The sequence below is a fragment of the Dipodomys spectabilis genome, unplaced genomic scaffold, assembly GCF_019054845.1.
Source record: "Dipodomys spectabilis isolate Male_0828 unplaced genomic scaffold, ASM1905484v1 ptg000054l, whole genome shotgun sequence".
Lineage (NCBI taxonomy): Eukaryota > Metazoa > Chordata > Mammalia > Rodentia > Heteromyidae > Dipodomys > Dipodomys spectabilis.
Window position 1 is genome coordinate 41,132,914 of NW_024870731.1, and position 14,895 is coordinate 41,147,808.

The 14,895-nt window shown below is 49.4% G+C and overlaps 1 protein-coding gene across 1 annotated transcript; it reads left to right on the forward strand.

Annotated features, from left to right (window-relative positions):
• Positions 1-3,799: 3,799 nt before the first annotated feature.
• Brk1 (BRICK1 subunit of SCAR/WAVE actin nucleating complex) lies at positions 3,800-13,516 on the forward strand. Its single transcript, XM_042680163.1, has 3 exons — positions 3,800-3,950; positions 12,619-12,701; positions 12,924-13,516. The coding sequence occupies exons 1-3, from the start codon at positions 3,833-3,835 to the stop codon at positions 12,948-12,950; spliced, it is 228 nt and encodes a 75-aa protein (XP_042536097.1). The 5' UTR covers positions 3,800-3,832; the 3' UTR covers positions 12,951-13,516.
• The last annotated feature ends 1,379 nt before the right edge of the window (positions 13,517-14,895 follow it).

The following is a 14,895-nucleotide window of genomic DNA, read 5'->3' on the forward strand; positions in this document are numbered from 1 at the left end:
CTGCCCACATCGACATGCGTGAGATGGCCTCTCCCAACGTTAAAATGCAAACGTGTCAGTCCCCTCTCCCAGTTCCCAGGTTCACACACCCATTCCAGGCGTGGCTGAACCTAGGAAGTCTGTTTAAACTGTGATAGCTCTCAGATGAGGAGGACCTGGTTTTTTTTTTTGTTTTTGTTTTTTTTTGGGGGGGAAGCTTCCCCTTCATAGGCCCCTCCATTTTCCCACCTGGGAAAGGGGAAGGCAGCGCCAAGGTGCAGATCCCGAGGGGCTGGAGTGCGGTGGGAGCCCGGGCCCAGGCCCACCATCGCCATCCCGGCCAGAGGCTCACCTGCTGAACACCGCGCGGGCCACACGCTCCAGAGTGGTGGCCTCATCTTCTCCCCACCGGTGCCTGGCAACCGCCTTTGTGATTCAGGACCGGGCGGGGGAGGGGGCGGGGGAGAGGCGGGGACGGGGGCGGGGCCACGTGAGAGAGGGTGGCGCTGGACCACTCAGGACCACCCAGAAGGGAAGCCAGCCAAGATGTGAGGAGTCCACCTGTTGTCCCTGCCTCTTCAGATCCAACACTCTGATGGAGCCCTGGTTCAAGACTTACCCACTCCGATCTCCCCATCATCTCTTTGACTAGAGCACCAAAGACACCCCAGCTTCCCACCTGGCCACAGGTATACAAGTCCTGGAAACAGCAGTGTTAAGAGTTAGTCTGTGGTGGAGTGGCTTCCTGCAACAGAAAATGATGAAATCAACTATATGACAGTATTTTCTATAAGTCATTTGTGACTAATTCCTCCACAAACCTTAGTGATTCTCACCACGGAATGCTAATATGCCAGTGGTACCCAGTACTTCTTGTATATAGGTTATTGCAAATATTGTTCTGAAATGCTTCAAAATTACATTTTTTAAAGTAAATAATTGTTTGAAATCCATTTTGTAAAGACATAAAGTACAATAGAATTTCTGGAGTACAGATTAAACTATTTGCACACACAAAAAAAGAGCTAGTCTGTATTTTGTGCACCCGTGCTCCCGTTCAAGGAGAGTTACCCAGTTTGGAAGACTTATGATGTTAATGTGATTCCAGATAAACTGACTGAAAACCTTTATCTTCTGTTAAACCTCAAAAGGGTAATTTTATCCTATTTTACAATGCTGAAAAAAAAAAAACGGATGCTTTCACCCGATCAAAAATGTGGTTTAAGCCGGGCGCTGGTGGCTCAGCTGGTCATCCTAGCTACTCAGGAGGTAGAGATCTGAGGACTGAGGTTCAAAGCCAGCTGGGGCAGAAAAGTCCCGTGAGACTCTTACCTCCAGTTAACCAGAAAAGCAGATGTGGAGCTATGTCTCAAAGTGTTAGAGCTCGGGCCTTGAGCTCTGGCCTTGAGTGCCCAGGCCCTGAATTCAAGCTCCATGAGGAAAAAAGCGATTTGACACTTCTGTCAGCCTAGGTGGCTGAGGGAGAGGTGGGCAGCAGTTTACACAGCCGATGCCTGGGTGCCCAGCGCTTGGCCTCAGCAATCCTAGAGTTAATTTGTGGGCAGAGTTAATGCGTGGGAGGAGATGGTGTATGGGCGGAGTTGGAGTGTGGGCGGAGTTGGCGTGTGGGCGGAGTTGGAGTGTGGGCAGAGTTGGGTATGGGAGGAGTTGGTGTGTGGGAGGAGTTGGCACGTGGGCGGAGTTGGTGTGAGGGCGGAGCTGGCGTGTGGGAGGAGTTGGCATGTGGGAGGAGTTGGCATGTGGGCAGAGTCAGAGTGTGGGCAGAGTTGGTATGAGGGCGGAGTTGGCATGTGGGAGGAGTTGGCGTGTGGGTACAGAGTATGGGAGGAGTTGGCGTGTGGGAGGAGTTGGAGTGTGGGCGGAGTTGGCACGTGGGTGGAGTTGGTGTGAGGGCAGAGCTGGTGTGTGGGAGGAGTTGGCATGTGGGAGGAGTTGGCGTGTGGGAGGAGTCGGAGTGTGGGCGGAGTCAGAGTGTGGGCGGAGTTGGCATGAGGGCGGAGTTGGCATGTGGGAGGAGTTGGCATGTGGGAGGAGTTGGCGTGTGGGTACAGAGTATGGGAGGAGTTGGCGTGTGGGTGGAGTTTGCGTGTGGGAGGAGCTTGTGTGGGCAGATTTTAGTGGAGTTAGGGAGTGGGAGGGGCTGGGGAGTGGGAGAGTTGATGTGTAGGCGCTGTCAGAGTGGGGAAGAGCTGTTGTAGGGGGTGGAGGTAATGGCCACCGGTCCTTTTCTCCCAGAACCCTAACAGGCCTTCCAGTTTTGTCAACACCAGTAAGTGCTGTCACCTTTTGTCTGGTTCTTGGGTAAAGCTGATGAAGAAAGTTCTGAGGATAGAGTCGCGCTGGGGTCCTGGTTGGAGAGACCTGTATCACCTTAAGGGACTTGCCCTATGCCGGTTGCGTACATGTGCACCCAGGTGAAGTGTAGGAAGAGTTTGGAGGGGAGTCAGAAAGTGGAGAGGAACATAAAATCTTGACACAACAGAGGGAAACTTAATTCCTTCAGCTAATTTTATTTTCCTCCTGAAGAGGAGAAATAACACACTAGTTATTTAAAAAGCAGATGAAACTTTTTTTTTTGGTACAGGATTCTTTCTTTAAATGAAAGCTTCCAAGATCATATGATTAACATTCTTCTATGACATTCTGCGCACAGTCCTCTGTGCAAGCTGTCCAGTTCTAAGGGAGTGTTCCAGGAAATGCTATTTGCTGTTCTCTCCAAATCTGATATACAGCAGAATCAGAAACAGCTTTGCATCCCTTCGGCAAAATACCTGGGCTGGATTGCTTATGAAGAAGAAAAGATGTACCTCAATAAAAAGTGCAGAGCGGGGCGCTGGTGGCTCACGCCTGTAATCCTAGCTACTCAGGAGGCTGAGATCTGAGGACCGCGGTTCAAAGCCAGCCCGGGCAGGAGAGACTGTGAGACTCTTATCTCCAATAAACCACCAGAAAACCGGAAGTGGCGCTGTAGCTCAAGTGGTAGAGCGCTCGTCTTGAGCTGAAGAGCTGAGGGACAGTGCCCAGGCCCAGAGTTCAAGCCCCATGACCGACAAAAAAAAAAAAGTGCAAACATGGGCTGGGAATGTGGCTCAGTGGTAGAGCGCTTGCCTGGCATGCATGAAGCCCTGGGTTCCATTCCTCAGCACCACATCATCAGAAAAGACTGGAAGTGGCGCTGTGGCTTAAGTGGTAGAGTGCTAGCGCTGAGCAAAAGAAGCTCAGAGACAGTGCCCAGGCCCTGAGTTCAAGCCCCACTACTGGCAAAAACAAAATAGGCACAAACATGACCCATGGTAAATAGCAGGCGTGTGTGTGTGGAGTCAGGTTTACTATAGGAGCTAGTATTCATTCTAATGACACGCAGAGCTGCAATGAAAGAAAAACTCAGGCTGTCTTGTAATCCCAGTTACTTGGAGAATAAAGAGCAGGAGATAGTTGCTTGCTTGAGGTTAGTAAAGCTCCATCTCAACCAGTGGCAGGGCGTGGTGACATATATCTTAGCAATCTCAGCCACGGGGCAAAGCACCACGGCTGGGTACTGTGTGGGGGGATGGGATGCCCACGCGCCCCCTCAGTTCCAGAACACCGGAACCGGCGTGGGAGTGCGGCGCCCGGCACATGCGCACTCCGACCTCACCTCCCGGGCCTGGGCGGAGGCATCTGTTTTCCCAGGCTTGAGGAACTGAGAAGACCGCTGGTGATACCACGCTTGCGCACCACAAAGCCGCACAATGGCGGACCTGCGGGGAAGGGTGTGGGTCGACGGCGCAGGCGCGCTGGCGGCCAGCGGAGGCAGGGCGCACGCGCAGTCGCTCTTCCTCAGGCGGCCGCCATGGCGGGACAGGAGGATCCCGTGCAGCGAGAGATCCACCAGGACTGGGCGAACCGGGAATACATTGAACTCATCACCTGCAGCATCAAGAAGATCGCGGACTTTCTCAACTCGTTTGGTTAGCAGGGAGCCGGAGAGGCGGGGAGGAGGGAGGCGTCGGGCGCTCGGCGGGACCGGGGAGAGAAGCTCGGGGGAGGGGCTTCCCGGAGCCCGGCGTTCGCGCCCCCGCTGGCGGCTGCCCCCCGCCCCGCGGGCCCCTCGTCAGGCCTGGCCCTCGGCCGGGGGCTCCCCTGCCGCCCTCCGGCGGCCGCTCTGCGCCCCGCTTCCCTTCCGGGCCGCACTCGGCCGAGACCGGGCCCTCGTCGGTCAGGCGCCGGCCGTTCGCTCCGGGTCCCGGCGAGCGCGCGCCGCGGGGCGGGCGCGAGGTCCGGGGTGAGGCCCGGGTCTTCCGGCGGGGCGCGGCCGGGTTCCGCGGAGACACGGCTTTTCCGGGGCTTTGCTGGGCCTGCGCGCCGGCGGCGTGACGGTGCTCGCTCCTCCGCGCGCGGCGCTCCGTCTCCGACCGCCGGCGCCGGCCCGACGGCCCCAGGGAAGGCGTCTGGAGACGCGGCGCCTCGTGATCGTTTTGGCGTTGGGTGCTTGGGTTCCGTGAAGGCAGCAACGGGAGGCAACTAAGACTAGCGGAGGCCCGGCCCGGGTCGGCCGACCTGAGCTGCCCCGGAGGAGGCAAGGCCAGGATTGATTGTGGTTCAAAGCCAGCCCCCGGCAGGAACGCCTGTGGAACATTGATTTCCAGTTAACCAGCAAAGCGCTGCAAGTGGAGCCGCGGCTCGAGCGATAGAGCGCCAGCCTCGAGTGAAACAGCAGCGCCGGTGCGTGACGCTGCGTGACGGTGGTAGGCTTCGTGTTGGTGTTGGGCTGCGCTCGCTGTGCTGCCCGGCCTGCCGTCTTGCCTCAGCTCCCAAGAACTAGGACTGTAAACCTCACTGTTAGAATTTGTTTTTTTTTAATCTAACACTGTTTAACCTCAAAAAATGTCAACATTCTAAGTATTCCAAAAATAGGCTGTCGAACACAGAGCTTGTACAGAAGGAGTTTGTACTTCCAGTGGTGCCGTGGCTTTTTAAAGTTTTGCTGACAGTGAGTTCTATAATTTGTTTTAAAAAAATTTAAAAGAGCCGGGCGCTGGTGGCTCACGCCTAGCTACTCAGGAGGCTGAGATCTGAGGATCGCGGTTCAAAGCCAGCCTGGGCAAGAGAGACCGTGAGACTCCTATCTCCAATAAACCAGCAGAAAACCGGAAGTGACGCTGTAGCTCAAGTGGTAGAGCGCTCGCCTTGAGCTGAAGAGCTGAGGGACAGCGCCCAGGCCCAGAGTTCAAGCCCCACGACCGACCAAAAATAAATAAATAAATAAATAAAAAAATTTAAAAGTAGACCACGTTTAACAAAAAGTAATTCAAACACTTGGGCTGGGAAGGTGGCTCAGTGGTAGAGTGCTTGCCTTGCATGCATGAAGCCCTGGGTTCGATTCCTCAGCACCACATAAGCAGAAAAATCCAAAAAGTAATTCAAACACTTGTCATACCAACTGACTCCTGCTTGCTTACAGCTGAGAGTCGCAGCTTAATACTGTCGCTATACAAAAGCAAGACATCCTGAAGCCATAGCCTCAGCACCAAGCAAAGAGCATCAAGAATCTGCCTGGCGCCGCGGCGCCGGTGGTTCACGCCTGTAATCCTAACTACTCAGGAGGCTGAGATCTGGGGTTCAAAGCCAGACCGGGCAGGAAAGTCCGTGAGGCTCTTACCTATTCAGAAAACCGGAAGTGGCGCTGTGGCTCAAGTAGTAGAGGGCTAGCCCTGAGCTGAAGAGCTGAGGGACAGCACCCTGGCTTAGAGTTCAAGCCCCATGACCGACCAAAAAAAAAAGAATCTGTCTGGTTATTTTGTTCCTTTTGCAAAGTATGACTATAATTCTTTGTGTTCTTTTTTTTTTTTTTTTTAGTCGGTCATGGAGCTTGAACTCTGGGCCTGAGCACTGTCCCTCAGCTCTTTAGCTCAAGGCAAGCGCTCTACCACTTGAGCCACAGCACCACTTCCGGTTTTCTGGTGGTTTATTGGAGATAGGAGTCTCACAGTCTTTCCTGCCCTGGCTGGCTTTGAACCAAGATCCTCAGATCTCAGTCTCCTGAGTAGCTAGGATTACAGGTGTGAGCCACCAGCGCCTGGCTTTCTTTGTGTTCTTTTCGAAAACTATATATATTATCTATTGGATAACTCAGAATTCTAAAACAATTTTGATACAGTTTCAGGGCATTCAGACACCATGGCTACATAAACCACTGACTTTTTTTTTTTTTTTTTTTGTCTGTCATGGAGCTTGAACTCTGGGCCTGGGTACTGTCCCTTAGCTCTTCAGCTCAAGGCGAGCACTCTACCACTTGAGCCACAGCACCACTTCTGGTTTTCTTCTGGTTAATTGGAGATAAGAGTCTCATGGACTTTCGTGACAGGGCTGGCTTTGAACTGTGATCTCAGCCTCCTGAGTAACTAGGATTGCAAGGCGTGAGCTGCTGATTTGCACCTAAACCATTGACAATTTCTAGAACACTTTCAATAAGATTGTGATCAAACTTTGTAATTCACTAGGTCAATAGACACCTATCAGCACCAGATGTGATGCTCCCCTACTCTGAGGTATTCCTAAGGAGACAGGTAACAGGTGTTTTAATCCTCCCCCTTTTTCTGGATAAGGACCTCTTAGCAGGACCATCTGCACCGTCAGACTTTCCTTTAGACTCAAAGTCAGATGGCCTCTGACTCTCCTTCAGCGTCATCATCTTAATAATATGCACCACATTTTTTGTTAATGTCTTCAAAAGAGATGCAAGGTTTATGAATTGGATGCTGAGGGGGGATTCTCAATGTAACAGGAAGAATCCAGTGTGATCTTTGGGGGAGGAGGGATAATTAGCATCTTTTCTCTTTCTGTGTCTCTTAGCCGGTCCATGGTCTTTAATATCCTGGTCGTAGTATGCTGTAACTACTTAGGTTCTCTTTCCCAGACACATTGTCTGTCCTCAGAAAATTCTAAAGATTTTAGAGACCCCTGTGTTTTTCTTCTTATCTTCTCTGCATGTCTGCAGAGACGATAGAGCAAACAGGTTGCCTTCTGGTTTCTTTTTTCTTCTTTTGTCTCAGACAGGAACTTGAACTCAGTATCTGACTCTTGGCTTTTGCTCATTTTCTAGGACTCAACTATCTGATCTACTCCTCTGTCCTTGCTTGATGGTCTTTAGCCCATTGCTCTGGGCAGCCCAGGGCATGATAGGTGGCTTAGCACCTCCACAAGCTTATGCTAGTTGCCTCCATGAGAGCTGAATTCAACTGAACCCTGTGGCTCACGCCTGTAATCCTAGCTACTCAGAAGGCTGAGATCTGAGTATTGAAGTTTGATGCCAGTTTGGCAGACAAATTATCAGCAAAGAAAACAGAAGAGGAGCTCTGGCTCAAGTGGTAGAGTGCTATGCTTGAGCCAGAAAGCTAAGAGACAGCACCTAAGCCCTGACTGAATTCAAGCCCAGTATCCACATAAACAAAACAAAATCTTTAATTCACAAACACTTGCAGGTCACACCTAAAAAGGTAGGTCTTGAATTTCTGACAGAACTCTATAGTTTGTTGTTGTTGTTTGTTTTGGTCATGGGGCTTGAACTCTGGGCCTGGGCGCAGTCCCTATGCTCTTCAGCTCAAGGCTAGTGCTCTACCACTTGAGCTACAGAGCCACTTCTGGTTTTCTAGTGGTTTTATTGGAGAAAAAAGTCTCACGGGTATTCTTGCGTGGGCTGGCTTTGAACCACAGTCCCCAGATCTCAGTCTCCTAAGTAGCTAGGATTACAGGCGTGAGCCACTGGTGCCCACCTCCCTGAGCTCTGAAGTCTAGTGCTGTACCACTTGGAGCTACAGCGCCACTTCTGGTTTTCTGGTGGTTAATTGGAGATAAGATAAGGGACTTTTCTGCCCAGGTTGGCTTTGAAATGTGATCCTCAGATCTCAGCCTCCTGAATAGCTAGAGATTTCAGGCTTGAGCCACCAGCACGCAGCCAACATTTATTATTCCTTGTTCACAGTGTATGACACATAGTTAGGATCACAAAAGTCAAGCTGTATTTATGGTTGTTGTTTTTTTTTAATGACCATAGCCCTTTATTACGTACTTAGAATATAGAATAGAAGGCACTGTGCTTGTCTTTTGTGGTGCTAGGGATGGAAGTCAGGGTCTCATGTATGCTAGGCAAGTGTCCTACCACTGGACTACATCCACAGCCCAAACCAGGTATTTCCAGATAGCAACATTTTTACACTTTTCTGCATATGCTAGCTTTAGAATTAAGAGGAGAAGTCTAAAAATAAAGGCCTATTATGTGTGTGTATTTTGTAGAAACTTCATTAAATCCAAAGTACAAGAGTGGGCTTAGTGTTGGATGTGATTATTGTGTTACTGCCTGTAAATCCTCAGATTCAGGTGGTCTTCCACCACTGAAAGACAAAACCACAGATTGTGAATCCACTATTACCAGTTGCAATCTTTATCAACAAAGGAGGTGACTAACTTACCCTATGTCAGGGTAAGGATTGTAGGATCACTGCCCTTTTCAAAGAGCTCTAGAGTCAAAGTAAACTATTGACTCTTTGTATAGACCCACAGATAGCTGTCAGAGAGAGGGCTCATGCTGTGGGCTCAGAATGGGGAACAATTCTAAATGCTTTATCACTTGGGTCTTGAGGATTAATCTGCCCAGGCTGGCTTGGATCTGTGATACTGAGCTGGTGCCCAGCTTCCCAGTGTTTTTTTTTTTTTTTAAGTTTTTAATTGAGATGAAATTTACATAAAATATTTCCAGTGTTTTTGTTTGAAAAAGTATGTTTTGCCCTGTTCCCATTTGCAGTGTTGAGGATAGAACTCATGGTTTCATGATCTACCACCGAACTATGTCCCTGTCCGTGAACCAGTATATATTTAATGGGCTCTGCAATGGGAATGACGTTCTGAAGTTGAGCATTTTATATTCCTGGAAGTGTTTATCCATGTGTGCTGGTACTATAGCATCAGTCTTGGATTCTGACTCATTACCAGATTGACAGTAGAACAGAACAGACGTTCAGGAAGGAAGGACCTCTCTCTCCCATTCCCTTTCCACTGTAATTTTGGTGTATCTTTCCTCATGGGAAATAACAGGTTGTCAAAGAAATTATTCTTGTGCTTATTGAATAGCAGACATAATGTGTACTTTTATGCTTCCAAAAATTATACTGAGAAGAACAGTCTTGATGGAAAGGGCAGGGTGCTGAGTGCTTATGTGCAGGCTAGAACTGGGAGTTAGAGGAAGCAGTACTAGTAGATAAATAAGACTAGACTAAAAACAAGTGGGCTTGGCCTGGCTCTGGTGGCTTACACCTAAATCCTAGCTACTCAGGAGGCCAAGATCTGAGGATCATGGTTCAAAGCCAGCCTGGGCACGAAAGTCTGAGCACCAGAAAACCAGAAGTGGAGTTGTGGCTTGAGCGTCCAGGCCCCAAGTTTAAGTCTCACAACTGACAAAGAAAAAAAGAGGGGGTCTCAGTGGTTTAGTTGTATAATACCAAGTATGCATAGGCCCTGAGTTTGATCCCCAATACCACAAAAGAATGAAAAATGACCAGAACAGAGAGATCAGTAGAGGAATTAAGTTGTTTCTTTCCTTTTTTTTTTTTTTTTGTCGGTTGTGGCGCTTGAACTCTGGGCCTGGGTGCTATCCCTGCGCTCTTTATCTCAAGGTGAGCATGCTACTGCTTGAGCCACAGCACCACTTCTGGTTTTCTAGTGGTTAATTGGAGATGAGTCTCACAGACTTTTCTGCCCAGGCTGGCTTTGAACCACGATCCTCAGATCTCAGCCTCCTGAGTAGCTAGGATTACAGACGTGAGCCACTGGCGCCCGGCAAATTAAGTTGTTTCTAGGGACTGAGGGAAGGCAGAATGGAGGTTGACAGTACTTGGTTTCCTTCAGCAATGTTCAGAATATTCTAAAATTAGATTATAGTAGTTGTTACCTGGGGCTTGAACTCTGGTCCTCTTGCTCACTTGACTTTCACCCACAGCTGGCCCTCTACCACACTTCCATGTCTAGCTTTTTTTTTTTTTTTTTTTTAACTGGTTATTGGATTTGTATGTCTGGGTTGGCTTATGAACTGCAATCCTCAGAAATGATATTGAAATTGAGAGTCAGCCTTTCCTTCCTTCCTTCCTTCCTTCCTTCCTTCCTTCCTTCCTTCCTTCCTTCCTTCCTTCCTTCCTTCCTTCCTTCCTTCCTTCCTTTCGTTTTCTTTTTGGTAGTACTGGGCTTTGAACTCATGGTTTTGACTTATTAGGCATGCTCCCAGTCCTTCTTGCTTTTGTTATCGTCTCATTAGCCTGGCTCTTCTATTTACACCTCCCATTTATCTGAGATGGCAGGTGTAGACCACTGTGCCCAACCTTTTTTATTGGCTAAGATGGTATTTCATGAACTTTTCCTTCCATCTAACCTTAAATAGCAATCCTGATGAGCTAAGTGTGTGAGCCACTGCACCCTGCTGAATTGAGTCTTGAATGTTTAGACAGGCAAGGTAAGTAAGGTGTGCACAGAGTGAATGGAAGTTGAGGCAGATGTGCATGTAGCACGATGTAGCGCTTCTGCAAACCAGCCAGGGGAGAGATGGAAAGTTGTTCGCTTAGTGTTGAGTCATTATGTGTGATGTGGCTGAGCAGCAGTGTTGGAGGAGGTAGCAGGACATAGTTGCTGCCATCGGTGCCCTTTTCGCTTGTAACAATACAGTGGCTGGAAAAAATGGACAAATAGAGAAGTGTGCAGAGGAAAAGACACTTGAGGGGTGAGGTATTGAAAGAAAATTGGAAAAGGAAGAGGAAGATTTGGGCTGTTTCTCCCAGATGGAATCAGGATATTGGATTTCTTTGTTGTTGTTTGGCCCTGCAGTTAGAAAGAATCGTCATTGATTTCATTGTGGTATGAAAGTAATACACATAGCACAATGCCAGGCCAGTGTTCTACCACTGCGCTATAATCCCAACCTAAAAACCTTTGAGAATTTGAGTTTTGGTCATTTCCCAGGCTAGCAGCGTGTGTCTGGCACTTGCTGGGCCAGGGAGCGGCAGCTCCCAGTGGGCAGTGGGCCATCCCAAGGCGCACCTGTATGTGCTTTCTCTTGTCATGTTTCTTCTCTTCAAACTTTTTGTTTGTTTGTTTTTGTTTTTGCCAGTCCTGGGGCTTGAACTCAGGGCCTGGGCAATGTCCCTGAGCCTCTTTTGCTCTAACACCTGAACCACAGCACCACTTGCAGCTTTTTCTGTGTATGTGGTACTGAGGAATGGAACCCAGGGCTTCATGCATGCTAGGCTAGCACTTTACCACTGAGCCACCTTCCCAGCCCTCTCTTCAAACTCTTTAGTACAGCCAACTATTTTTTTGTCAGAACAGCGCTCGAACTTGAACTGCTTGCTTGCTCACAGGTTGGTGCTATACCACTTGAGGCTTCCACACTTCCAGTCTGGCATCTTGCTGATTAATTAGAGATTGAGTTTCTCAGATTATACTGCACATGCTGGTGTGGCTCAAGCGATAGGATGGCAGCCCTGAATAAAAAGGCAAAGCAAGGGCTGGGAAGGTGGCTCAGTGGTAGAGCGCTTGCCTTGCATGCATGAGGCCCTGGGTTCGATTCTTCAGCACCACATAAGAAAAAAGAAAAAAAGCTGGAAGTGGTACTGTGGCTCAAGTGGTAGAGCGCTAGCCTTGAGCTGAAGAGCTGAGGGACAGCGCCCAGGCCCAGAGTTCAGGCCCCACGACTGGACCAAAAAAAAAAAAAGGCAAAGCAAGAGTGAGTTCTCAAATTCAACCCCTCCAAATTGGCACTAAAAAGAAAAAAAATCTGGCCCCTGGTCGCTGTATGCCTTCACAGGGGAGCCTTTCCGGCCTCTTCTCGCTTCTAAAGGCCACAGGTGTTCTGGGCTCACGGCTGCATCACTGCAATGTCTGCCTCTGGCTTCTAAAGGTCCCTTACATTCCTTGGCTTACTGTGCCTTCCCCCTTTCAATGCAACGGTAGCAAGTTGAGTCCCTGTGATGTTTCAAACCTTTTTTGTTGTTGTTAGCCACGAACTCAGGGCATAGGCACTCTGCCTGAGCTTTTTCTACTCAAGGTTAGTGCTCTACTGCTTTGAGCCATAGTGCCACTTCCAGTTTTCTGGTGTTTATTTGGAGATAGAGTCTCACAGACTTTTCTACCTGGGCTGGCTTTGAACTGCAATCCTCAGATCTCAGCCTCTTGAGTTGCTAAGATTATAGGCGTGAGCCACCAGCACCTGGAGATGCTTCAAACCTTTGATCCCTTCTTCTCTGAAGCCTTCTTGTGCCTTTGCTGTCTATATTTATGGACTTTGGATTTAGATTAAACCTGCCAAGAAGTCCAAGATAAATCCTAGGATCTCAGTTCCTTAGTATTGATGATGGCTGCAGTCTCCCAGGTATGATATATATTCACAAGTTCCAGGTGTTAGGGTGTGGAAGTCTTTTCGGGGGGTCACTGTTCTTGCCTACCGTCGCTGGTGGGATAGTCAGTTATACTTGTAAGCACCTCGCTGTGTCCACAGGTGTGCTCTGCACTGTGAATCTTTCCTCTTCAGGGGAACAATGTTTTGTACGTGTGTGTCTGGAGTGAAGATAATCCTGAACATGAGTCTTCTTTTACCAGATATGTCTTGCCGTTCAAGACTCGCAACACTAAATGAGAAATTGACAGCCCTTGAGCGGAGAATAGAGTACATTGAAGCCCGGGTGAGTACCATGGGCAAGGGCTGAGGGAGAAGGCAAGCCGCCAGGCCTGTGGAATGAACCCGGGGCAGAAGCAGGCTTGGCGATGTATGGATTTAAGTCTGTGACTCTTCTATCTGTCTTGTTTTCCATTTCTTGAGTTCTAAAATAAGAGTTTTTTTGGTTTTGTTTTTTATGGATGCCTTTACTTCTGAGTAGATCTCCATGTCAGCTTTCCTTTGACAGGTGACGAAAGGTGAGACTCTCACCTAGAACTGTGCGGAGCTGCTGAGAAGTTGCTGTTGGGATCACAGGCGGCGCGGGGCCCGGCAGCTTCTGCCCCTCCCCCTCCTCCTCTCCGCAATGACAACAGGCCTTTCTCGTTTTTTCTTTTTTCAAAAGTGTGGCCTTTGGCGCTGCCGTGTACATCGGGGAGTGTGATGTGGCGTGGGGGACTGGGAAACAGCATTAGGGGTTTGTACCTTTTGAGTAACGTTTCATGAAGCTATTGTTAAATGTGGTTGAGGGGTTGAGCCGGAAGCCTGGGACTCTGTGCAGCTCCTCGCACTTCTCACTTCCAGATTTTCCTTACCGCTCTCATTGCCTCTGCACTGACTCCATCAGCAGTCCTCGTGGTCTCCTCCCCGCCGCGGTGGGCCGTGGGGGTTGGGGGCAGTCCTGGCGGTGTGGCTGCCAGCGAACGATGTTGCCAGCCCACCAGTTTCTTGTTTAAGGTCACTGCCAGGCCCTCGTGTGGCTTGAAAGGGACATTTGCCGAGTTTTCTGTCAGTTGGGGTGTCTGTACCTCTCATATTTCCCTAATAAACTCCTTAACTTTGTCTGACTGCTGTGATTGTGTTGGGAGAAGATGGGCTCAGTACTGTACACAAGCGGGATGTGTAGGCTGACTGCTGAACAGTCTTCAGATTCAAAGCCTAGGGAGCTTACCTCCCCTCCCCCCGTCCCTGTGTCTGGACTCTAGCTGCCTGACGCATCCTGGGAATCATCTGGTCATTCAGCAGACATTTATCCAGTGCTTACTGTGTAGGCGCGTTATACTCTAATAACTGATGCAGCATTCAGTCAGACATGATGCTTACAGCCTGTTGAAATAGCAGTATCCACACAATTTAACTACAGTCCAGAGCAGACTAGTTTATGAAAGATGTACCAGTGCTTACACCTGTAAACCTAGCTACTCATTAGGCAGGAGGTCTCAGGATCCCAGTTCGAAACCAGCCTAAGCAAGAAAGCTTTAGAGACTCTTGCCACCAGTTGGGAGTGGAGCTGGGCTCAAGTGGTAAAGCGCCATCCTTGAGTGATAAAGCTAAGGGACAGGGCTGGGAAGGTGGCTCAGTGGTAGAGCGCTTGCCTTGCATGCCTGAGGTCGTGTTTGATCCTCAGCACCACATAAGAAAAAAGAAAAAGCCGGAAGTGGCGCTGTGGCTCAAGTGGTAGAGCGCTAGCCTTGAGTTGAAGAGCTGAGGGACAGCGCCCAGGCCCAGAGTTCAGGCCCCACGACCGGACCCCCCCCCCCAAAAAAAAAAAAAAGCTAAGGGACAATGCCCATGACCTGAGTGGAAGCCCCAGTTACCTATTCAAGTAAGTATGCACATTCACCAAAGATAGATGTATTTCCTTGAAAATACTGTAGTTTAAAGATTCTTGAGCCCGGCCCAAATGGCTCTTCTTGTAATCCTAGCTACCCAGGAGGCTTGAGATCAGGATCATTGTTCAAAGACCTTGGGCAAGAAAATGGAGGTGTGGCTTAAGTGGTAAAGGGCCAACCTCAAGGCAAAAAGCCAAATGGGACCTTGAGGCCCTGGGTTCAAGCCCCAGTACTAGAAAATTGTGTTGGGTCCTCTTCCCTGGGTTCAGCCCACATTGTTCACTTCAGCCTTTCCTCGGTAAGAAAGATAGTGTGTCAGACTCCTGTTTTCTTTTTTTTTGGTCGGTTGTGGGGGCTGAGCTCTGGGCCTGGGTGCGGTCCCTCAGCTCTTCAGCTCAAGGCTAGCGTTCTACCACTTGAGCCACAGCGCCACTTCCAGCTTTTTTCTGCTTATGTGGTGCTGAGGAATCGAACCCAAGGCCTCATACATGCGAGGCAAGCACTCTACCACTGAGCCAACTTCCCAGCCCCAATCCCTGTTTTCATATTTAAGAGAAATGAGCTGTTTTGAGTCAGTCTTCAAAAGAGCTTCATTACACATTTCCTTTC

Excerpts from the sequence above, each read along its gene's own strand:
- Brk1 (XM_042680163.1), top strand. The coding sequence starts at position 3,833 with ATGGCGGGACAGGAGGATCCCGTGCAGCGAGAGATCCACCAGGACTGG. Across the intron at positions 3,951-12,618 it reads GGACTTTCTCAACTCGTTTG|ATATGTCTTGCCGTTCAAGA; the intron begins GTTAGCAGGGAG and ends TTCTTTTACCAG. Across the intron at positions 12,702-12,923 it reads TAGAGTACATTGAAGCCCGG|GTGACGAAAGGTGAGACTCT; the intron begins GTGAGTACCATG and ends TTCCTTTGACAG.